The sequence below is a fragment of the Carcharodon carcharias genome, chromosome 11, assembly GCF_017639515.1.
Source record: "Carcharodon carcharias isolate sCarCar2 chromosome 11, sCarCar2.pri, whole genome shotgun sequence".
Taxonomy (NCBI): Eukaryota; Metazoa; Chordata; class Chondrichthyes; order Lamniformes; family Lamnidae; genus Carcharodon; species Carcharodon carcharias.
In genome coordinates, this window is record NC_054477.1 from 27,898,483 (window position 1) to 27,922,624 (window position 24,142).

The 24,142-nt window shown below is 40.7% G+C and overlaps 1 protein-coding gene and 1 long non-coding RNA gene across 6 annotated transcripts in view; one reads left to right on the forward strand and one right to left on the reverse strand.

Annotated features, from left to right (window-relative positions):
* The window catches only part of ube3a (ubiquitin protein ligase E3A), a 61,099-nt gene extending 58,273 nt beyond the window's left edge, over window positions 1-2,826 (forward strand). For all 5 annotated transcript variants that reach the window (XM_041198919.1, XM_041198922.1, XM_041198920.1 and 2 more), the window contains one exon: window positions 1,466-2,826. In XM_041198919.1, the coding sequence (XP_041054853.1) occupies window positions 1,466-1,586 (121 nt within the window). In that variant the 3' untranslated portion in view covers window positions 1,587-2,826. The remainder of the gene's footprint in view (window positions 1-1,465) is intronic.
* An 11,423-nt stretch (window positions 2,827-14,249) lies between these two features.
* On the reverse strand, window positions 14,250-20,173 carry LOC121284190. The gene is made up of 3 exons (XR_005944450.1): window positions 19,903-20,173; window positions 16,171-16,293; window positions 14,250-14,385 (listed from the first exon to the last, which is right to left on the reverse strand). It is a non-coding gene; the product is annotated as an uncharacterized LOC121284190 (long non-coding RNA).
* Window positions 20,174-24,142: the final 3,969 nt, after the last annotated feature.

The following is a 24,142-nucleotide window of genomic DNA, read 5'->3' on the forward strand; positions in this document are numbered from 1 at the left end:
ATTAAATGCATTCAACTCACCACTACATACCTGCTGAGTCTTGCTATGTAAAATGTATACAAAGGAGATTTTCTCCAAAGGTGACTGTGTGTGTTTGTATATAAAGTCAACATCTGAAGTAGTATTGAGCCATAAAGGTGAAGAAATTCCTGAGTTTGTTCTCGAATTGTAAAATTTTACAGCACGGGAGAAATCCATTCTGCTTATCAAGTCTGCTGACTCTCAAAAGAACCATTTACTCCTCCATTCCTGCAAACTTTTTAAATCTTACGTTCAAATAATTATCTAACCCTAGTTAAAAACTTAACAGAATTTTACGCTCGGTGTGCGGGCCACCGATAATTGAAAGGCCCATAAGGCCATTAACGAGGTAATTAACTTGAAATTTACGCTGCCCATCCAACCTAAAGGTTGGCAGGCAGGCGAAAAGGCCAAGCGGCCTTTACATTTTTTAAGAAACTTCATCCACAAGTGGGACAAGGTTTCCTAAAGCTAATACACATTAAATAAAAACTTTATTTTAGAATTAAAAATGAGGGACATGTTTTATTAAATTCTTATCATCTTTATTAATTTTTTTTGTGCTTCAGTCTCCCTGAGGCACAGAGCTGCCTCAGGGAGATTGAAGCGCTCTTTCGTGCACATGCGTGAACTGTGCACCAGGCCCGTTCTCCCTCCTACCCCCATTTGCACAGGTAGCGCTGCCATTTGCGATCCACGTGAAGTCACGGAGTGGAGCCGATTGCGGCTGGTGGCCCGCTTCCCCACCGCTACTGCTGAGCCCGCCTGACGAGGGAAAAATTTTGGCCAAGGATTTTGCTTTCATGGTGATTTCTTAGTTAAATAAAAATTCCGTTGTCTTCCATCTTTTGATTACCAATAAACGTATGTCCTTTCGTTGCTGAATCATTGACCGGTAACAAAAGCTTTTTCCTGGCTTGCCATACCAAAGCCCTTTATGGTTTTGAGCACCTCTATTACATTTTCTCTTATTTAAGTAGAGCCCCAGTTTCTTCATCTGCAACTTAAACCTCTTATCTCTTCTATCATGGTGAATTGCTTCAGTACTCTGTATAACTTGACATCCTTCATAAGCTAGGGCAGCCAAAAACCCACAGGTATTCTAACTGTGGCTTACCCAGTGTATTTTATATTAGGAAGGAAAATAAATCAGCCTGGTTTTTTTCCCCCTTCTGATTAAAATTCCTCTTGAAAGAGTTGAGTTCCAATACGTTGATTCATGATCCAGTTATTGATTCAATTATAATCCATGACAGCTATCAGCAAGAAAATCGTTTTTGCTAGTGGCTACCTCAAATATTTATTTCTCCAACTTATCTTAGTCTTCAATTAACTCAAAATATAAATAAGCAGTGTTTACAATACAGATTTGTAATGAACACCCCTGGCTCGTTTTGTATTTCTCTATTACTGAACCTAATGTGTCACTTTTTTTTTCTTCCAGGTTGCCAACATCTCACACATGTTTTAATGTCCTCCTGCTTCCTGAGTATTGCAGCAAGGAAAAGCTCAGTGAGAGACTACTAAAGGCCATTACCTATGCCAAAGGATTTGGCATGCTGTAAAAGATATGAATGTAAAGCGTGTGATAAAAAAGTAAAATTATGGGTGTCAGTGCCCCTGTTTTTTTTTAAAAAAATAAAGGCCATATGATAGTCAGCTACAATAGTCACCCATGTCTGTGCCTCCCCTCTGGGGACACTGGGTTGGAACAGCAGATTTCAGCAACTTGTACGAACAAATTTTTTTGGTTAGTGTGACTTCCATATCATTTGCTTGTATGTATAGTAAACTTTTTCTGAATATTTATTTTAAAGTTCAAGAAAAAATTACTCAATCATATGTTTGTTACATTACTGAATTGAGCCTTTTTGAATTTATAAAAGGAAATCAAATTCTCCTGGATGACGTTCCTAGGATCATCAATGTATTTTTAAAATATGTACTATCATTTCCTTGTATCCACTTGGTTCTGGGTGCACTTTTTATTTGTTCCAGTCCGCTGGCCTGCCACCTGCCCACCAACACCCCCCACCCCCCAAAACAAACCCCGGCCCCCAGCATTGCTTTGGAGCTTAGGTTTTGGAGTGGTTTGGTGCAAGTACTGCTGTTCTAGTCCCAGAGAGCAAATTTTTACTTACCTTTAGGTCTAATAAAAATGGAAGGGAGAACCTGGAATGTTAACGGCGTTCTTGAGATCTTGCTTTAGTTACAGCACAACAATTCTTGGAAGGTTTTAGAAAAAATAAAAGAAAAACTTAACTGTTGGTAGTTCTCACAAGTCTGGAAATATTATATTTTCTGTCTAACCTTTCAACTCGCACTGGAATGCTGGGTTCGACTGACTGCATTTTTTTTGAAGTCCACCTCTTGTTTGATGCTTTCACACAACAAACCCACACACAATGGTAGAAATGTTACCAACTTTATTGCAAAATTGTAAGTGGAATTAGCACGTGAAGGTACCCTTACAAGAATTGGAGCCTGAGTTTCATCTTTTGACTCTCTCCCATCAAATGTCTGGAATTTTGAGCGTTTTTTTTCCCTTTTGTTTTTGTTCTTGTCCTTTTATTTGCTGTACCTAAACAATTTATTCTTCAGGAACAACATTACATTTAATCCTATAGGCCTTACATTAGTTCTAATGGAGGAAAGGCTCATTGCATTTGAAATAGTATATGATATTGCAAGAGTGTGGGTGCTGATGAAATAAGGTTGACAGCACTATTTAAACAATTTTTACTCATTGACAAATGAACAAAGGATGTTAACATGAATGATACTAAATAAAACAGACTAAAACCATTTCTTTACTGTTTACTGGCACAACAGCAATGACTCAAATTAACTAGACTTTAGAATATTTTATTAAATGCCTTTCTATATGTAAAACATGAAATTAAAAGAAATGTTTCACAATGATGATTGCAAACAAATTGTGACAAATGGATTAAGAATTTGAACACGTTGATTTTCCATAAAAAATCATTTACAGAAACAAATACTACCCTTTACAGCTTTAAAAAAAATGGTTCTTTCATACTGAAGGAATCCTCACGCCCTGTGTTGAATTTGTTTAACTTTCCCCCCACATGTTTATTTTTCTCCCGTGTTGCAAATAAACAGATCTCTGGAGTTGTTTTAAATTCTTGAGTCTCTTTGGAGATGCCGATGAGAGGTGGATTTTTATCACTCGGCTCTGGCTTTATTGAAATCTAGGTTTCAGTGATGTTCAGTCATACAGTAACTTACTGCATTAGTAAAATCTTAAAATGGCTTTATGTACCACCACTTTGCTGTCTGATTTGTTTCTTATTGAGATATTTAATGGATTATTCTTGCAAGTGGTTCTTTAAATTGGCCACCTGCTACTGCATTTTATTTTGTTTATCTACTTTTAACTTCTAGAAAGGCTAATATATTGCATTTCTTGTTTTCACACATAATGAAACAGTCCATGAAATGCTCTACTAAACAGTTGCATGGGCGCTATGGACACCAAAGTTGATAGAGCTTTGATAGAAAACTTTAAACCTGCTCAATCTGATCGTATATTTTATGCAAAATAGGATTAGTATGCTCTACACTATTTAAAATATGTTCCACGTAATATAAGGAAGCTTCAGGCAATGCATGTAAAATGAACTGTGCAAGCAGTGTCTCTGTTCGCCAACCAAATATCTGGCACTTGTAAATACTCCATTATTTGTTAGAAACCAAATATATCAGGAAATTACAACAGACTGAGGTATGGTCTTCTGGACCACTGCATCTGATAAACCATCTTGTTAATCATGGCAGCTCAATCATTTTAATCCCAGTTCAGTGCCTTTTTTCAGTATCTTTTATCTTCACTTGCCATACAAGTACTTCCCTTCAAACACCTCAATTGGTTATGCATCTATGACTGTCTCCACTCCATTCTATATTCTTGCAACCTTTTTATGGAACAATTTTCTGGATTCACTTTTAACTAGCTTAATTCAAATTTTAAGATAGTTCAGCGTTCCCTTACTACATGCCCACAATTTGTCTGCTTCCAGTCATTAGTGGCCAATCTACTCCCATTAGGCTCCCCTAATCTACCAGGCTGGCTAATCAGTTACTGAAATATTGAAGATTTGTTAGGTTAGTGTATTGGATTACTGAGTCTGCCATGTGTCATGTTCTTGGAATACCTAATGCTGGAGTACACTGCAAACATAGAACACAAACAAAAATAGCAATGTTAAAGTTAGTGAAAGCCTAAAATAAAATAGAGCTACAAAATAAATTTCACCTCTCCGCTCAAATATCAGTTTTTAAGAGGTTTAAGGTATGTGTACATTTTATCTTAATACCTTTAATAAACTAATAAAATCAGAAATTGGTTGATGGAAACGTGCGTACAGGTTTGGCATAGATGCTTTACATATGTAAAGATGTTTTATTCATGGGATGTGAGCGAGCTGGCAAGGCTGACATTTGGTGCCCATCCCTATTTGCCCTTGAGAACGTAGTGCCTTGAATCTTTGCAGTCTATGTGGTGCAGGTATACCTACAGAGCTGTTAAGAAGGGAGTTCCAGGATTTTGACCCAATGACAGTGAAGGAACAGCAATATATTCCCAAGTCAAGATCATGTGTCGCTTGCAGGTGGTGTTCCCATGCATCTACTGCCCTTGTTCTTTGAGGTTGTGGGTTTGGAAGGTGCTATCAAAGGAGGCAAATTGCTGCAATGCATTTTGTTGCAACTGTGAGCGAGTAAAAGGTGATGGATAGGGGTGCCAATCAAGCAGACTGCTTTGTCCTGAAGGGTATCAAGCTGCTTGAGTGTTGTTGGAGCTGCAGTCATTCAACCAAGTGGAGAGTATTCCACCCTACTCCTAAGATGATGGACAGGCTTTGGGAGTACAGGAGTGGCTGCTCGCCTCAGAATCTTGTACTCTGTGCTGTACCAGATACTGGAATGCAGCATTAAAATGCAACTGGGATGGTCATTAAGAAAAAAAAACACCTGGCATTAAAATATAATTTTAAGGCTACATAAATCAGGGTCATGAGAATGGTGTATTTTCCTACTAATAAAAACTTTGGGTTTTGAGAATGTGCTTAAATTAGTTCAATCTGCTAATGTATGCACACACATTCTGAATATTTGGGCTTTCTGGATTTTGTAGCAAAAAGAGCTAGTCTCTTTGGTTAGGAATAATTGTCCCATTAACCGGTATTCTAATATGTGCAATTCAAACTTTAAACAAAATGTACATTTGGAACATTTTTTGGCATAGAGGCAATGAATACATTATTTCAAAAAAATTGCTTGAAACTAGGACCTGATGGGAGATTGGTGAGGGAGACCAATCTTAAGTGACAAGATTGCAACCCCACTTTGTGATTTTTCTTTACATGATCGTGAGTGCAGGTAAACTTGTGTTAATTATGTCTGGAACTTGTTTACTTGTGTGACTAATCCAGTTGAAGGAACGTAGGAGCAGGTGTCAGCCCTTCGAGCCTGCTTCGTCATCTCATAAGGTTATGGCTGATCTGGTTGTGGCCTTTTCTATCAAAAATCTGTCTAACTCTGCCTTGAATATCTGACACATTGAATCTTGTCTTGTTGGGCAGTAGCTGCCTTGCACAATTTTAATTTACATTTTTGCCATCAAGGATTCTTAATTTATTAATTCAGTTAAATAGCTGGATTCAGCTCCGCCAGATGTTATTCTTCGACATCCATGGCAGATAATTAAGTCAGCAAGTGTTCCAAAGAATGCCCTGAATAGGTCACAACCATGGCCAAATCAGCGAGCTGAACAATTGCTCCATTAGCTTATTTGACCAAAGAACCAAGCAGACAATTTCTTTGTCCTCATTGACACAGGCTTCACAATCATCACTTGCAGTGATCTTTTGATCCTAATCAGCCATAACAGTGATCTGCACCACAATGTCATAATTTTCTGTGCCCAACGTCCAGCATAAGTCTGTCTTGAAGGTGGAGGTGGTGAACCTCTCATGCATTTCTGAAAGAATTAATTTGCTGTATTGCCCTCAAGCTGTGGAAATTGGTTCTTATGTGCAGCCAGCTTTCCTGACCTGGTTGCCTTTGGCCTTGGAGTTGTTCTCAGCAGGGCTGCCTCTTAGAATAATGACCCTGGCAGCACCCCCTGTAGAAATTTGAGCTGCTTTCACATTACATGGAATAGTGGGATTTTCTTGTTTATCGGTCAACTTTCCCCCATCTTGTCTAAGAGGAGAGAGAGGGGTTTCTCTTTCAGGTATAGTATGGGGCAACTTTTAGCTCTGGGTCTGTTTTCTCTCATAGAATCTAATAATGTGCTTCCTGGCTTGAGCATGAATGAAGAGAGGAAAGGCAACATTGGCATACCACAATGTAGGTAAGAGGTCAGATGTGTCTGGTGTATTTTCATGGTAGGGAATTTCTATAAACTTCTCCAGAAATGTGGCAAGGCAGGAGTAGTACCAAGAAAATTTCTGGCATGTTTTAATGCTGATGCGTCAATCACTACAAGGATTATTTTGAGAGTATTAAGCTGAAGTTCCTTGAATTGCAAAAGGGCCTTCAATTAGCCAGCCAATTTAAAATTCACCAGTCATATTTGGAGTGTGAAGTGTAACAAATTTCCTATCTGGATTAAGGCTATAGTACCTTAACCATTTGGGGGACAATTCATTAATATGGGAGCACTTTAGGGTATGGATGAGTTTTATCAGGTTCAAAGGATACAATTAATCAAATTGACTCAGCCACTGCACTTCAGAAGTGGACTAGGTTACTACAGACAACTATGAGCATTTTAAACCTGAGCTAGAATGGGATGTTCCATCATTTTTCACTTTTGTAGTCTTGAGATGATATAGGGATAAGCAGGGCCAGGAGCTGAAAAGTGAAATTAGGCTAGTTAATTCTTATTCAACATGAATGGTGCCTAATGGCCTCCTGTGCTATAAATATCTGTGTTTCAATGTTACTCAACTTGAACTGTTCAAATTCATTATCTCTAATTCAGTACCAATTTAGCAACTACTAAAGTATTTACAGATAAGTTGATAGAAGAATTTGGCAAAACGGCTATAACCTTATAAAATAAATTAAGATATTGGTTAGGAATGTTGTGTAGGCTTTGAGATAGTCAATACTTGGTTCATCTGTCGCTGTGATCATGGATATCAGCTATGAAAAGGATTATGGAGATTTGACCAACTGTCGGGAAGAAATTTTACAGGACTTTCAGGTAGTTAATTATGTGGTGTGAATTCCATGATGTGGCAGATTTATATGGAAGAAACAGGTGTGTCAATTAAGGATGGGCAACAAATGCTGGATGCCCATGTCCCATAAATAAATATTTTTTAAAAAACTTCAGAAGGGATGAATGGTGCTGGTGTAGGGTGACTTAGTTACTAGGTGGATACCAACTTGGTCTTCAAATACGTTGGGCATACAAGCAATGCAAACTGAACAATAAAAGCCTAATTTAGCAGGTAATCTACTATTATCAAAAAGTGGTTTCTCTTTCAAAAGGAAAATTTACCAAGGGGCAAGGTACCCAATGAACTGCAGTGTGTCCAAGGAGTGGTTTCTGCCATGTAACATTTACTGAGCTTATTGTCTTTCCTGATTGTTAGTGTTGTCAAAGAAAAAGTTACGGAGAAAGACTGGAGGAGTGGGACTATTTGATCAGTTCTTTGAGCTGGTTCATGAGTTGAATGGCCTCCTGTACTGTAAGATTCTATGTTTCTAGTTGTCTCCTTACCTCCATGATCCAAAAATGTTGAAGAATGGTATTCGAGGTGTGACAGAATCTGGTTTTAAAGCATGTAATCTTTGTGAGACACTAACTGAAAAAGGAAACTAAACCTGAAACTGAGATTAGAAAGCAAAACTTCTTGGGAAACAAACTGGTTGCAACCAGATAAAAGGACAGAACCATCAGAGCTCAGATGATGATCCCAATGGTGCAGTACAGGCAAGTTGAGAAGACAGGGGCTGCATCCAGGAGCTGGGAATAGGCAAATATACAGTTGCTTCTGTTACTTGAAGATAATGATGGATCCACACCATGAAGACCAGAAGCAGAGTTGCGGAGGCTTTGCCAATGTGCTATTTTGTTGAAGACCGTGCCCCTGGAAGTCAGATTGGCACGCTGGGGATCAGGCTCAATCCTGGAAGACAAGGAGCTGGAATTCTATGTGAGAAAGGCAGAGTTTTGAAGGACTTAGGGCTGAGATTGACACATGCTGAGTGGACTACCTGAGAAGCCCATCTACCTTTGTTGGATCAGCCATTTAATGTGCAATTTATAGTTTATAATCAACTGCAATTTGTCTATTAACTCCTGTTTAACCTTTTGAGTTTAATTGTGGATTTGAATGTTACAGCAAGAGTTTTAAGAAGTGAAATCTTGTCCATTGATTTTTCTCATTGGAATCATCCGAAAATTCAGTTCCTTTTTGTTGGTCTCCATGGGAATCATAACAGGACAATACAAAAATGTATAAAGCACGTTTTTTGTCACAAGGTACAGAGTTGCTACTCATTACAACTATAGAAAGGACTCCAGCAGACAAAATTTAAGATTTTACTTTTTTGTGGTTTCTGGTGGTACTAGGAGGATTGGCCAATCATGGTTCTCTGGGTCTTGAATGGCTTCAATCTAGAATTAATATTTTCAGTCTCCCACAGATCATGCAGGCAGTTATTCTGCCCAAAGTAAAGTTCAAAATAATTTTCATAAGGGATCGGAACTACACTAACTGTATGGAGGTATAGTGCTTGGTACTGTCCCATCAACTTTGGCTGTTTATAAAGTTATCATATTTCATACAAGAACTAGGAAAACTGCAGGCATATGTCAATTAGAAGTATTTATTCATTTTTCACATCTGTCCCAGGTTACATCTGGGAGTGCATTTTTTTTTGAAAAACAATTGGCTTGAGGGTGGGTGATAAGAATTTTAAGCAGTGGTTCCTATTACATTGTCATCTGTAAACTGGAAGTTTGTCTATTTGTACTACAACTGATTTAACCTTAGGATGTGATGTAACAATAAAATTGGGCATGATCTGAGCTGAAGGACTGTCCATGTCACTATACTTAACTCCTGACTTACCCCTGTCAAGGCCAGCAGTATATGAATACCCCATTGAAGCCTGGTTTATGAAAGATATTTGTAAGGTGTAACTGTTGTTCTGGGGACTTGAATTTGGCTCTGAATAAGTTGGTGTTGGAGACCTTTAAATCTTGTCTTTTTTTTAATCCAAAGCCAGTCCTTGTCATGAATAACTAGCAAGCTGTACATAACATCATCTTACCAGTCCTAAATCTTCCAATTTTCTTGTTCCCAGTTCTGGAAGTAGTTTTCATTTCCAGTTTCTTCCATTAACAGGAATTTTACAGTAATCTTTGCTCCTGAAGGAATATATGGCCAGTGACTTCACCATATTCCTATTAAGATGTTTCATGTGGAATAGCAGTACAATGGGAGATATAGTATAAGACATAAAAGTGTCACTGGACTAGTAATCTGGAGCTCCAGGCTAATATCGTGGAGACACAGGTTTGAATCCTACCATGACTAAATATCAATTTGATTAATAAACCTGGAATTGAAAGCTAATCTCTGTAATGATGACCAGAAGACTATCATTGATAGTTGTAAAAACCCTAATATTTCACTAGTGCCTTTAGGGAAAGAAATCTCTCATCCTTACCTGGTTTGCCCTAAATGTGACCCTAGTCTACAGCAAGGTGATTGGCTCTTAAATGCCTTCTAAAATGGCCTGGCAAGGGCAATTAAGGATGGACAACAAAAACTGGCCTTGTCAGCAATGCTCACATCTCTTGAAAGAATAAAAAGAGAAATGGAGACTTGAAGATTACAGGAAAAGCTATTTCCAGCTCCACTTTAATCAAGTTCATAACCACAGAAGTAGAGATGGGTTACATATCATATTTGCAACTTCACACAGGACTTTCTAATGCTATAAGTTCAAACAATGCTTCCCCCTATCTTTTAATTACTAGATTAGTCAATTTGATTTTTTAAATAGCCTGACTTCAATCTCATTTTGCAATTTAATAAGGAAAGACAGCTGTCATCTTTGCTCCTGTTTTCTTTACAGCAAATTGTTTTAATAATATATTTGTTTTCAACGTCAAACAGCTATGTTTTACCATACGAACATTTTTTTTTAGAAAACTTACTTCTTTACAATTGGAGAACATCAATAAAACTGAAATATTTCCTTCAGTGGAAAGGATTGCATCATTAGTATATAGTCGCAACACAAATTTCCTGTTGGCAAAATTACTGCTCGCACTTGTATGAAGAAAAGTATGGTTTTGAAGCATCAGTTCTATAGGTTTTTAAACTACTGAAGCATTTTTCAGTTTTGAATTATAAAAAGTAAAAGGTTAATGGTAAAGATGGTAAATATATTAAGTATTATAGTAAAGTGAACCCAAAATATAACTTTAGAGTAGAACAAGCGCTAAATTAAATTTGGTGGAAGTGAATTTAAATTTGGTATTGGAAAAGTAAGAAATATTTAGAATAATCTGTTGATAAATATGAAGGTGGGGGGAAAAGGATAGGAACAAAAGCAGCTCGTCGGTCATTCCTGTCCAAGTTACAAAGACAGAGCATTTTTTGGAGAGGCAAGGTTTGATCAGGGATAGTCAGCATAGCTTTGTCAGAGGGAGGTCATGCCGAACAAATTTGATTGAATTTTTTGAGGTGACCAGCAGGTGTGTAGATGAGGGTAGTGTAGTTGATGTAGTTTATATGAATTTCAGCAAAGCCTTTGACAAGGTCCCACATGGGAGACTTATAAAGAAGGCAAATGCACATGGGCTACAGGGTAATTTGATAAGGTGGATTCAAAATTGGCTTAATTGTAGGAGACAGAGGGTGATGACAGAAGGATGCTTTAGTGACTGGAAGCTCGTGTCCACTGGAATACCACAGGGATCTGTGCTGGGTCCCCTATTCTTCATGATTTATATCAATGACATAGATGACTCTCTGGAGGGTAGGATTAGTAAGTTTGCGGATGATGCAAAGATAGACTGAGTGGTTAACAGTGAGGTTGAGTGTCTTGGGCTACAGGAAGATATAGGCAGGATGGTCAAATGGGCAGATATGTGGCAGATAGAATTTAAACCTGATAAGTGTGAGGTGATGCACTTTGGTAGGAGTAATTTGACAAGGAAGTATTCAATGAACAGCATGAGTCTAGGAAGTTGAGGAATAAAGGGACCTGTGTGTGTGTGTGTGTGTCCGTGTCCATAGATCTCTGAAGGCGGAGGGGCATGTTAGTGGGGTGGTGAAAAAGGCATATGGAACACTTGCCTTTATCAATCAAGGCATAGAATATAAAAGTAGGGAGGTCATGTTGGAGTTGTATAGAACCTTGGTGAGGCCAGAGCTGGAATACTGTGTGCAGTTCTGGTCGCCACATTATAGGAAGGATGTGATTGCACTGGAGGGAGTGCTGAGGAGATTCACCAGGATGTTGACTGGGATGAAAAATTTAAGTTATGAAGAGAGGTTGGATAGACTTGGGTTGTTTTCGTTCGAGCAGAGACGACTGAGGGACAACCTGATCGAGGTGTACAAGATTATGAGGGGCATGGACAGGGTGGATAGGGAGCAGCTGTCCCCCTTAGTTGAAGGGTCAGTCCTGAGGGGACATAAGTTCAAGGTGATGGGCGGGAGCTTTAGGGGGGAATGTGAAGAAAAACGTTTTTACCCAGAGGGTGGTGAAGGTCTGGAATGTGCTGCCTGGGAGGGTGGTGGAGGTGGGTTGCCTCACATCCTTTAAAAAGTACCTGGATGAGCACTTGGCACGTCATAACATTCAAGGCTATGGGCTAAGTGCTGGTAAAAGGGATTAGGTAGGTAAGTCAGATGTTTCTCACACGTCGATGCAGACTTGATGGGCTGAAGGGCCACTTCTGCACTGAGAGATTCTGTGATTTAGCTTGACGCTCAGTGAGCTAAAATATTAGACAAATCCACTGAACGAAGCGTGGGTAAAAATATTCCAGGGGAGAAGACAACCAAACTCATATACTCACTCATACATGAAAAATGACCACTTAGATGAGGTAATGGGCAGCCACAATGAAACTATTGTGGTATCTTATTACCTGGAAGTAGTACAGTAAGGAAAATTTGTATCTTCTGTAAAAGATCTGTAAAAATTCTGTAAAATTTATTATTTTTATGAATGTTTGATAACAAGTTTAGATCAATTATAATTTTCTTGGATGATAAAATACTGATCCATGTAACCTGGTGACCCTTGACCTGGAAGCAGTACCAGTCGGAAGGAAGTTGAGATATGGATGCCATATTGCCAGACACAGTGGAGAGCTACGATCAGAGGAGCTGGAGGGTGCAAGCATGGATGCAGACACAAAGAGAAAGCATACAGAGGCAGACAAAGAAGCTACTTATGTAAAGAACAAAGGAGAACTGCAGCAGAGTGGAGAACAGAGTGCATGTTTATAAAGAGCAGCTGTTCAATACAATTAAAAGGGACAGAAAGTTGAAACCAGGGTTAGAGCAGAGATTGTGAATTACAATTGTATGGCTATGTTTCAGTTTTGCCAGAACTGCCCAGATTATTTAACATAGTTTATTAAAGGACTTGGATGAAGAAGTCTCTGGAAATCCTGTGCCATGAAGACTGTCATAAACCTGGCTAAGGAGGTTCTGCAGGCGTGTGCAGAATCTTAAAGATCTTTCACAACCACATCTCCAGGGACCTCAGGTAGAAAATGCCTGCTGGTGAACATGACTCAAGGGCCCAATCAACTTAGTGGGAAAGAGAGAGATCTTATGTGCCAGAGGCTAAGTTAGAGAACTTCACTTACCTGTCTGCCCCCCATATTCCTTGACTCTTTTATCTATCAAAAATATGGTTGTCTCTGCCTCATTTTGAATGTGAGAAGTCCAAATTTCCCTTGTTCTCAGAAGCAACCCCCAATGCAAAGGATCAACCTTGTGCTCTTCACTGAACTGCTTCCAGGGCTCTCAAGAGCAAGTCGGCTAATCCCTTTCCCAGTAGCCCTTACAAATTATTTTCTCCACTGATAATTATCCATTTCCATTTTTAAAGTTACCATTGAATTTTCTTCTACCACACACATAGGCAGTGCAATGCACTTGCTACTTGCTATGTAAAAAGGTTTCTTTTTGCCATGGCTTTTTTTTTTAAACCACTCACCTTAAAATTAGTGTCCTCTGGTTCTTAACCCTTCTGCCAGTTTCTCCCTATTCTACTCAGACCAGACCCCACATGATCTTGAATGTCTCTATCAAATCTCCTCCCAACCTTCTTGAAGGGGAACAATCCCAGCTTCTCCAATACATCCACGTGACTGAAGTTTGTCATCCCTGGAACCACTTTCATAAATCTTTTCCGCACCCTCTCCAATTCCTTCACATCTTTCCGAAAGTGTAGTGCCCAGAATTGGATACAATATTCTGGTGGAGGTCAAACCAGTGTTTTTTTAAAGGTTCGCCATAATACCCTGCTCTTGTACTGTGTGTATATTTTATAAAGCTCAGAATCCTGTATGCCTGCCTAACCTCTTTCTTAGCCTGCCTTGGCATGTTCAATTATATGTCTGCACCCGCACCCCTTTTATAACTGTATCCTTTCTATTGCCTCTCCTTGTTCTTTCTACCAAAACGTATTACTTCACTGCTGCATTCATTCTCAGAAGCTGTATATCTGGTGCAATGTTCTGTTGGGGAACATGGTGGTGTCTTGGCAATGTCACTTGGCTATGCTCCAGGGACATGTGCTCAAACCCCACCAAGCAGCTGGTGGAATTTAAATTCAATTAATAACTTGAATTGATAACTCGTCTCATTAGGGGTGACCATGAGTTATCAATTGTCATAAAAAATCTCGTCTGGTTCACTAGATGTCCTTCAGGGAAGGAAATCTGCTGTCTGGCCTGGCTCTAGGTAACCTCTGTGGTTGACTCTTAACTGCCCTCTGAAATGGCCTAGCAAGCTGCTCAGTTCAAGGGCAATTAGGGATGGGCAACAAATGCTAGTCTTGCTAATAAAACCCACATTCCATGAAAGAATAAAAAAGACAGCAGGAATTTTGCATTTTTTCCCCCTGTACCCCACTCTATCTGAATATTCTGTGGTGCACCCATTTGTCTTCCTGAATGAAAGTTCATTGATAAATTGTGTGCGTATTTACATCAGCATGGTGGGCACACTGGTGAACATCATTCAATTGGATCAATAAAAGCTGCAGATCAATGCTGCAGATCTGAAATCTGAAATAAAAACAGGAAGTGCTGGAAATAATCAGTAGGCCTGGCAGCATCTGTGGAGAGAAAAGTAGAGTTAATGTTTTGAATTCACTATTGCTCTTCAGAACTGAAGGAAGGTTATGTGCCATTGAAATGGGGGAGGGGGAGAAAGGAAAAAAGGGAAAGTCTAGGATAGGGTAGAGGGTGGGAGAAATTAAATGACAATGATGTCATAGAACAAAAGGCAAAGGGAATGGTAATGGTTGTAGTAAAAGGACAAAGCATTTGTCCAGAATGAGTGTAAGTGGCAGAATAATGAACAGCTCTGAAAGCAAAAAACATGAAAAACAAGATCCAAACTGACATGTGGCCAAAAAAGAACAGAATTAAAATGGAGGACAGAATTCACGGTCTGAAATTGTTGAACTCAATGTTGAGTCCAGAAGGCCATAAAGTGCCTAATCGGAAAATTAAGTGCTGTCATTTGTGGGCAGAAATTAAGGTCAGTTTACCTAGTTTGCCTTTTAAACCTTTCTTCATTATTCCAATCAATAGTTGTAACTTAATGTTACAAAATATAATTTAAAACAATCATAATTGAAGCTTTATTTCATATACATCAACTTTACAAAAATATTGATGATATATTATACTTTGGTCACATGCTGTACTTTGGTGATGGGAAATCCTAAATGTATTGGTATGAAATGCCCTTTGGATATCTATTTATGGTTCTTGTAACCTGCAGTTATGCCTGCAGGAGGAGTTCTTATCATTCTCATACTGACCAATGCAATAATTTGACTAAACTCTGACCAAAGAAATAACTTTTGTCTTTATTTTGATATTTTCTGTAATAAATATGTCAGTATTATATAGGGGCGAGTAATTGCACTTCAAAATTAATTTAAGGACTACGTCAACTACGTGACTCAATGGTGGTGTCCTTGCCTGTGAGTCAGAAATTTGTGGGCTCGCCCCGACCCATAGAGACTTAAGTATGTAATCTAGGTCAACACTTCAGTGCAGTTCCAAAGGAGCCCATAGCTGTCAGAGGTGCCAACTTTCCGATGAGACATTAAACAGGTCCCATACCTTCCCAGGTGGGCATAAAAGATTCCATAGCAATATTTAAAAAAAAAAAGAACAGGAGAGTTCTCCCTGGTGTCCTAGTCAATGTTTATCCTTCATCACTGAAGTTGTGAAAGGTACTATATAAATGCAAAATATCAACTCATACTCATCTATGTGGCTGCCTGAGCCTTTTTTTTGCTCTTTCTTTATTGACCTATGTTGCTTAAAGACCACTGCATCTGCAAGTAACCACTTATTCAAGCTGTTCTCCACTATGCCTAGTTTAAACAGAATAAAAGTGGTCTGTATGGGTGTTTTACCTGTTTTCCTCACTTTATTAATGAAAGTAAGGAACAGGGGAAGCAATCAAGTAACCCCAAAGTTTAGACAATCTGCTTCATTGTGGATTCAGCTCAACCTATAAACTCCACGTATAAGTTCCAAACAGATTGCCCTACCTTCCAATTCAAATAGGGCTTTACATAGCCCTCAAATCCCATAAGAAGCCCTATGAGAAGCTGGCATGAACAGGGAGTTGAAGCCTGGGGCAGATCAGCCATGATCTTATTGAATGGCAGGGCAGGCTTGAAGGGCCAAATGGCCTACTCCTGCTCCTATTTCTTAGGTTTATGTAATATGAAACAATACTGTGTGTACCTACAGCAAATGGACTGCAGTGGTTCAAGAAGGCAGCTCACCACCACCACCTCAAGGGCAATTTAGGATGAGCAGTAAATGCTGGCTTAACCATAACCTGTACATATTTTTTTTAAAGATCTGCCCACCTTCATTACTCAGCTGTGACCAATCATTTTCCATGTGGTTCCATTTCTCTGGTCTCAACTGTTCAGAAACAGTCATGTTCTACATTGTTTTTGATCATTCCTATCCATCCTTATTGGTAGAATCTGCATTTCAAAATGCAATTAGATATTTAGACAGCTCTTTAAACTATACTATTTAGCACAGTACAGGTACCTATACCTCTTCACCAAGGGAGGGGGGAAACTTGTCATGTTTAGTTTTATTTAAACTTCCCGTCATCTACATGCTCCACATTGTGTTTTTAAGGTCAAAGTCTTTTTTTTTTGTCAATGAAAATGTCATTGAGAATGCTCTTCATAACATAACCATAAATTCTAAAATTATTCTTCTCATGCTTGAGCTTTCTCCAATGCATCAACATATAGATTGGATAGATTCAGTTAATGTTTGAATTTGTACCAAATTCAGATGTGTTTGGCCCCTTTAAAATAAACGCTGCCTTGCAGGAGACCATCACTGACTTCTCACCACAATTTTATAAAGTTGGCAGAAGATTAGAGAGAACCTGGTGTCAGCAGTCAGAATAAGGTGAGTGTTTATTTATGTGTTAATCACTTAATATCCAATTGTCCCTTACTAGGGATCCAGTTCCCAGTAATAATGGAAATGCATCCAGTTTAATTACTATTGTTATTGTGTTTATACACTGTGGCAATTAAGTTGATTTTGAGATATTCCCAAACATGGTTTTTTTTTCATTTTCAAAAGTAGGTTTCCATTTCATTTCTATGGGCTGAACTGGATAAGACATAGGAGCAGAAATTAGGCCATTCGGCCCATCGAGTCTGCTCCGCCATTCAATCATGGCTGATAAGTTTCTCAACCCCATTCTCCCGCCTTCTCCCCATAACCTTTGATCCCCTTACCAATCAAGAACCTATCTATCTCGGTCTTAAATACACTCAATGATCTGGCCTCCACAGCCTTCTGTGGCAATGAATTCCATAGATTCACCACTCTCTGGCTAAAGAAGTTTCTCCTCATCTCTGTTCTAAAAGGTCTTCCCTTTACTCTGAGGCTGTGCCCTCGGGTCCTAGTCTCTCCTACTAATGGAAACATCTTCCCCACGTCCACTCCAACCGGGGCTTTCAGTATTCTGTAAGTTTCAATCAGATCCCCCCTCATCCTTCTAAACTCCATCTAGGATAGACCCAGAGTCCTCAAACATTCCTCATATGTTAAGCCTTTCATTCCTGGGAACGTTCTGGTGAACCTCCTCTGGACCCTCTCCAGGGCCAGAACATCCTTCTTGAGATACGGGGCCCAAAATTGCTCACAATATTCTAAATGTGATCTGACCAGAGCCTTATAAAGCTTCAGCAGCACATCCCTGCTTTTATATTCTAGTCCTCTCGAAATAAATGCCAACATTGCATTTGGCTTCCCAACTACTGACGCAACCTGCAAGTTAACCTTAAGAGAATCCTGGACTAGGACTCCCAAGTCCCTTTGCACTCCAGATTTCTGAATTCCCTCCCCATTTAGAAAATAGTCTATGCATCTATTCTTCCTAGCAGAGTGCATGACCTCACACATCCCCACATTGTATTCCATCTGACACTTCTTTGCCCATTCTCCTAATCTGTCCAGATCCTTCTGCAGCCTCCCCACCTCCTCAATACTACCTGTCCCTCCACCAATCTTTGTATCATCTACAAACTTAGCAGGATGCCCTCAGTTTCTTCATCTAGATCATTAATGTATAAAGTGAAAAGTTGTGGTCCCAACACTGACCCCTGCGGAACTCCACTAGTCACCGGCAGCCATCCTGAGAAGGACCCCCTTATCCCCAGTCTCTGCCTCCTGCCAGACAGCCAATCTTCTATCCATGCTAGTACCTTGCCTCTAACACCATGGGCTCTTATCTTACTGAACAGCCTTCTGTGCAGCACCTTGTCAAAGGCCTTCTGGAAGTCCAAGTAGATAACATCCATTGGCTCTCCTTTGTCTAACCTACTCGTTACCTCCTCAAAGAATTCTAACAGATTTGTCAGGCATGACTTCCCCTTGATGAAACCATTCTGACTTTGCCCGATTTTACCATGCACTTCTAAGTATTCTGAAATCTCATCCTTAATAATGGACTCTAAAATCTTACCAACGACCAAGGTCAGGCTAATCGGCCTGGAATTTCCCGTCTTTTGCCTCACTCCCTTCTTAAACGGGGGGGTTACATTAGCGATTTTCCAGTCCTCTGGGACCCTCCCTGATTCCAGTGATTCCTGAAAGATCACCACTAACGCCTCCACTATCTCTTCAGCTATCTCTTTCAGAACTCTGGGGTGTAATCCATCTGGTCCAGGTGATTTATCCACCTTCAGACCTTTCAGTTTTCCTAGCACCTTCTCCTTGGTTAAGGCCATCAGACTCACCTCTGCCCCCGACTCTCTTGAACTTTGAGGATGTTACTCATGTCTTCCGCCGTGAAGACTGACACAAAGTACCTATTCAGTTCCTCCGCCATTTCTTTGTTCCCCACCACTACTTCTCCAGCGTCATTTTCCAGCGGCCCAATGTCCACTTTTTGCTCTATCTTACCCTTTATATATCTAAAAAAAACTCTTGCAATCTTCTTTTATATTACTGGCTAGTTTACCCTCATATTTATTCTCCCTTCTTATTTCTTTTTTAGTTGTCCTCTGTTGGTCTTTGTAGGCTTCCCAATCCCCTGGTTTCCCACTGCTCTTCGCTGCATTGTATGCTTTCTCTTTAGCTTTTATGCTGTCCCTGACTTCCCTTGTCAGCCATGGTTGCCTCCTCCTCCCTTTAGTATGCTTCTTCTTCCTAGGGATGAATTTTTGCTGTGTCTCCCAAATTACTCCCAGAAACTCCTGCCATTGCTGTTCCACTCTCTTTCCTGCTAGGCTCATCTCCCAGTTAATCCCTCATGCCTCTGTAGTTGCGTTTATTCAACTGTAATACTGTTACATCTGATTCCAGCTTTTTCCTCTCAAATTGCAGGGTAAATTCTATCATATTATGGTCACTTCCTCCTAAGGGTTCCTTCACCTTAAGCTCCCTTATCAAATCTGCCTCATTACACATCACTAAATCTAGAATCTGGATCCACCAGTAACGTGAATGAAAGGATAGTTTTGTCATCACTGCGCCGTTCAACCCATTCTGCCCAGAATCAGAAGTTATTAAATATATATATATATATATTGACGTATATGTTAAATATATTGTTGACTTCTAGCTCTTAAAATAACCAGGTCAGAAAGTTTTTAAATTTTAAACTGATACCCAATGTTTAAACTCACGCTTATAACTACGAGTTATAATACCGGTTTTAGCCAAATGGAAATTATCCTATAGTTGTAGGGCGGCTATATCAAAAAACATAGGCAGTGTGCTCCATGTGGTGAGGCATTGTGGGGAAGTCAGGCCCAGCGATAAGGAAACAACCTACAAAAAGCTGTAAACTGACCTACATATCTTCGATTTCCCACTTTAAATTTTTAAAACATATTCCCACATCTGTTAGTTCATATCCGCCCATCAAGGATGGGGAGGGACCTTGCCCTAAGGTCGCGGAAGGCGCTACATAAATCCAAGTCTTTCCTTTGAGCTACATTTAATAGGGATAATATGGGGGGGGTGGGAGGGAGATTCAAACCCACCCAGAACTCACCCCCCACCCCCACCCCACCCGTTATTAAAACTGTGGACGATGTAGCCACAATTCCTACCAGGGAGCAATAAAGTTAGGGGCGGCTCGATTGGGGTCGATGTTGCGAGGTTTCTTTCACTTCAGCGCAGCTGCCCGAAAGCGAGACGTCAGGAGGAAAACTCCAATCCAGTCTTTTGAAGGTGACGCTCCGGTAGTTCAGCTCCTCACCGACCAATTCCCAGCCGGCCGTCTCCTTGTGCGGTTCGGCCGAGAGCCGCGCCTTCCTGCCCGAGCGGGCGAGCAGCCTCTCCGAGTAGTAGTCGTCGCCGCCGCCGCCCGCCCGGGGCGCTCCGCACCGCCTCCGCCAAACGCCTGGCCTCCTCTTCCAGCCTGATCTCCCGGGTGAGGCAGGCGTGGACCTCCAGCAGGGAGGGCTTCGCCCGGCGCTCCCCCACCTTGAGGAAAAGGCGGAGTGGGGAACGTTGTTTCATCGCGCCGGGACCGCTGCTGCTGCCGCTGCTGCTCTTGCTGCTGCTGCTGCCGCTCTTCTTCTTGCTCTTGCCCGGCTGTGGTGCCCTTTTCCGTTCAGCTCCCTGTAAGATCCCCCTGACCGCTGCCTTGCTGTCGTCCGTCACCGTGGTGTTGAAGCCGGAGAAGGCGTTGACCTTCAGCTGTTCGACCAGCTCCCGTCTCCCCATCAGCCGGGCGTGGGCAAGCTCAGAGCGCCTGAGTTTGGACCGGAATCTATTGTACAGGATCCTCTGGTCGAGCGTGTAAGAATCTGCCGCCTGCCTCTTCAGGGAATCCAGGAGACTGAGTCTCTTCTGCAGTAACATCTCCTCCTTCCAGTTCATAGACAGGATCAGCTTCGATTGTTCGACTTCCCTCGGTCTCTTCCCCTGGGCCATTCTTCATCAAATGTTAGTCTCCCCCGGATTTGACGCGAATGTTACAAAATTCCCACCACCGATAGCTTTCCAACACTCTAAAATCCAGATAGCCTCTGAAATAAAAATAAAAAAACTGCGGATGCTGGAAATCCAAAACAAAAACAGAATTACCTGGAAAAACTCAGCAGGTCTGGCAGCATCGGCGGAGAAGAAAAGAGTTGGAAAGGTGTAGCCTCTGAAAGGTGTTCCCCATGTGCGGGTCTAGCGAGAAGCCGCATCCCGACTAAAAGATGGTAATTCAATCCCTTTCATGTTATTGACAAGTGAGCAGCAATGCGAAAGGCCAATCCGATCGTGCTCTTCTGGCGTTGTCAGGTCGTTAGGACCTCGCATCTCTGTTTGGGAGTATAAACACTTTACATTCTTGAATGCACGGAAGCCGCTAATCGGTGGAACGCAACATCCCGATGGCAACTTGAAACTGAACGGAGGCTGGTTAAAATTGTGCGGGTTAAAAGGGCGGGAATGTTAACTCGCCGGCACCCGAGTCAAAAACACTTGTGGAGTTCATGACAAAACTCTTTCAAAGATCCCCAAAGAAATACTGTCACCAGGCAAGCTCTTGTGAAACATGATCCCGTTCATTACCGCTGTATTTAAACAGCAATGGACCATAGACTGGTTTAGGGTGATCACATGGATGCATTTCCGGGAAAGCTGGATACATGGGGAGAGTACATAGGGGCACAGAGAGGTTGTGGTGATGGGATAGAGGAAGCGAGTTGAAGGGAGGTAGCTTTGTGCTGTAAATCCTATATGCAATTCTATTTTTAAAACACATTCAGATAAATCAATGAATAATTTTCTTCCACCACGTGTGAAACCTATTGAACAAATTGTGAGGTAATGTTCTTAAAATCCCTTACTTCGTTGCATTAACTTATAATTAACAGCTTATCCAAACTAAAAAGAAACTGCATTATTTTAGAAATTCAATTATTTCCAGGCTGTGGCAATCCATTTGTTTGGGATCTACACAGTAAATACGAAAAATGATTGACTAACTCAATAGGGCACGTACACATTTATGGAAAAGGACCGTTCAGAAGACACTAACCTGTGTTTTTCCAACCAGTGTAACGTATTTCTAAATACGTTTCGCAATTGGCACTTCTTCTACGTGAAATGTGAATTGACTATTTATTCAGATAGTCGGGCACAATTTGGGAACCATAGGAGTCCATTTTCAGGCATTCGATATGCTGGAATCGCATTTTTACGCTGGTCTCGCTCCACATTTCACAGGGAGGACGTGAGAGTCAGCAAGGAGTTGATGGTATTTAATGGTTGGATTGAGATATGAGGAAAATTATTTTTATTTCCTTTGCAAAAAAACCTCCAATAAAGAGCTGGTACAAGAGGCTGCTTGGACACCGAGGTCCATCCTGAGCAGCCCCAATGGTTATCAGCCTGCTTTCTGCGGGATTTCAAGAAGGGTTCAATATCTTTACAGCCGGCTTCTTCCATTCTGCAACCATCACTTGAAAGTCCTCCAAGGACCTTTTCATGACCTGGGTATAGGAGCTTTATGTTGCTAACAAAGCTTGACTCCTCTCATCCTTCTAATTGAGTTTATCATGTATCAGTGCTCCTTTTCCCCTGGCTTACGTCACTCAGATGACGTCACATGGCCCACGTCACTTAACTGATATCACTACATTACGCCATTCAGTCTGTCTCTCTGATTGCCAGCTCAAATACTGCAAATGAAAAAGAGATATGTACCCCACATTAGGATAATTCATTAGGATGATTGGCACCACATCCACAAACATTCACTCCCTCCACCACCAATGCACAGTAGCAGCAGTATCTGCCATCTTCAAGATCCACTGCAGGAATTCAGCAAGGCTCCTTAGACAGCACCTTCCAAACCCATGACCACTACCATCTAGAAGGACAAGGGCAGCAGATAGATGGGAACACCACCACCTGGAAGTTCCCCTCCAAGTCACCCACCATCCTGACTTGGAAATATATCACTGTTCCTTCACTGTCGCTGGGTCAAAATCCTGGAACTCTCTCCCTAACAGCACTGTGGGTGCACCTACACCACATGGACTGGAGTGGTTCAAGAAGGCAACTCACCATCACCTTCTCAAGGGCAACTAGGGACGGGCAATAAAAGCTAGCCCAGCCAATGAAGCCCACATCCCCTGAATGAATTTTCAAAAAGCAGCTCTTTATATTACAGGTTTCTAATAATTTGCAACACTTCTTCTTTGTAAAGATCCATCTGTTGCTTGCCCTTCTGTCCAACATGTAATGGTACCAGCTACAGCAGCCCCATGTGCCTGTAGAGATCCCAACCCAATGGACATTGCAAGAAAATGGGCAAAAAGGTCCAATGCATGGGATTGAAAAGTAACCACCTTACATATACAATAAAGCATCACAGTGAGCCTTGGAACCCACCTTAAGTCCATTGCTACAACATCAACATCACTAAAACTGATGACCTGGTCAGCATCAAATTGCTGTTTGTGGGATCAAAACAGAAAATGCTGGAAAAACTTGAGAAAGTCTAGCAGCATGTGGAGAGAGAAACAGTTGATGTTTCAGGTCAAGGATCTGTCTTCACAACTGGAAGGAAGATTTTCCCTCAGCTCTGAAGAAAGGTCCTTAATTTGAAACGTTAACTCTGTTTCTCTCCACAAATGCTGCTGGACCTGCTGAGTTTTTCCAGCTGTTTCTGTTTTTATTTCAGATGTCTGGCATCCTATGTTTTTGCTTTTGTTGCCGTTTGTGGGACCTTGCTGTGTCCGCTAAATTTCCTGCATCACAGCAGTACCTTCAATTCAAAAGAACAAAATTGTTTGTAAAACCAATATGATCATGAAAGGTGCTATATAAATGCAGGCTCTTATCTTCCCTTTTCTAATAGAAGTAAGAAAGATGAGACTGAAGTATTGAAAACAGTCCGTACATCATTCTATTGTAATAGGGAAATTCAGCTTATAGCATTGACTATCTCCACTACTTGCTGGGCCATCCATCCTCCATCGATTCTATTAATTACATTACAAACAAGGTAGACCCAACAGGAACATATTCATGACACTTACCGAATTATTTTGTTAGCATCGTGAATACATTACTTATTTTTTAATGCAGTAACCTGGAAATTGAAATAAGCAGTATACTTTTTAATCTAGAATTACCTGGAAAAACTCAGCAGGTCTGGCAGCATCGGCAGAGAAGAAAAGAGTTGATATTTCGAGTCCTCATGAAGGGTCATGAGGACTCGAAATGTCAACTCTTTTCTTCTCCGCTGATGCTGCCAGAACTGCTGAGTTTTTCCAGGTAATTCTGTTTTTGTTTTGGATTTCCAGCATCCGCAGTTTTTTGTTTTTAACTTTTTAATCTAGT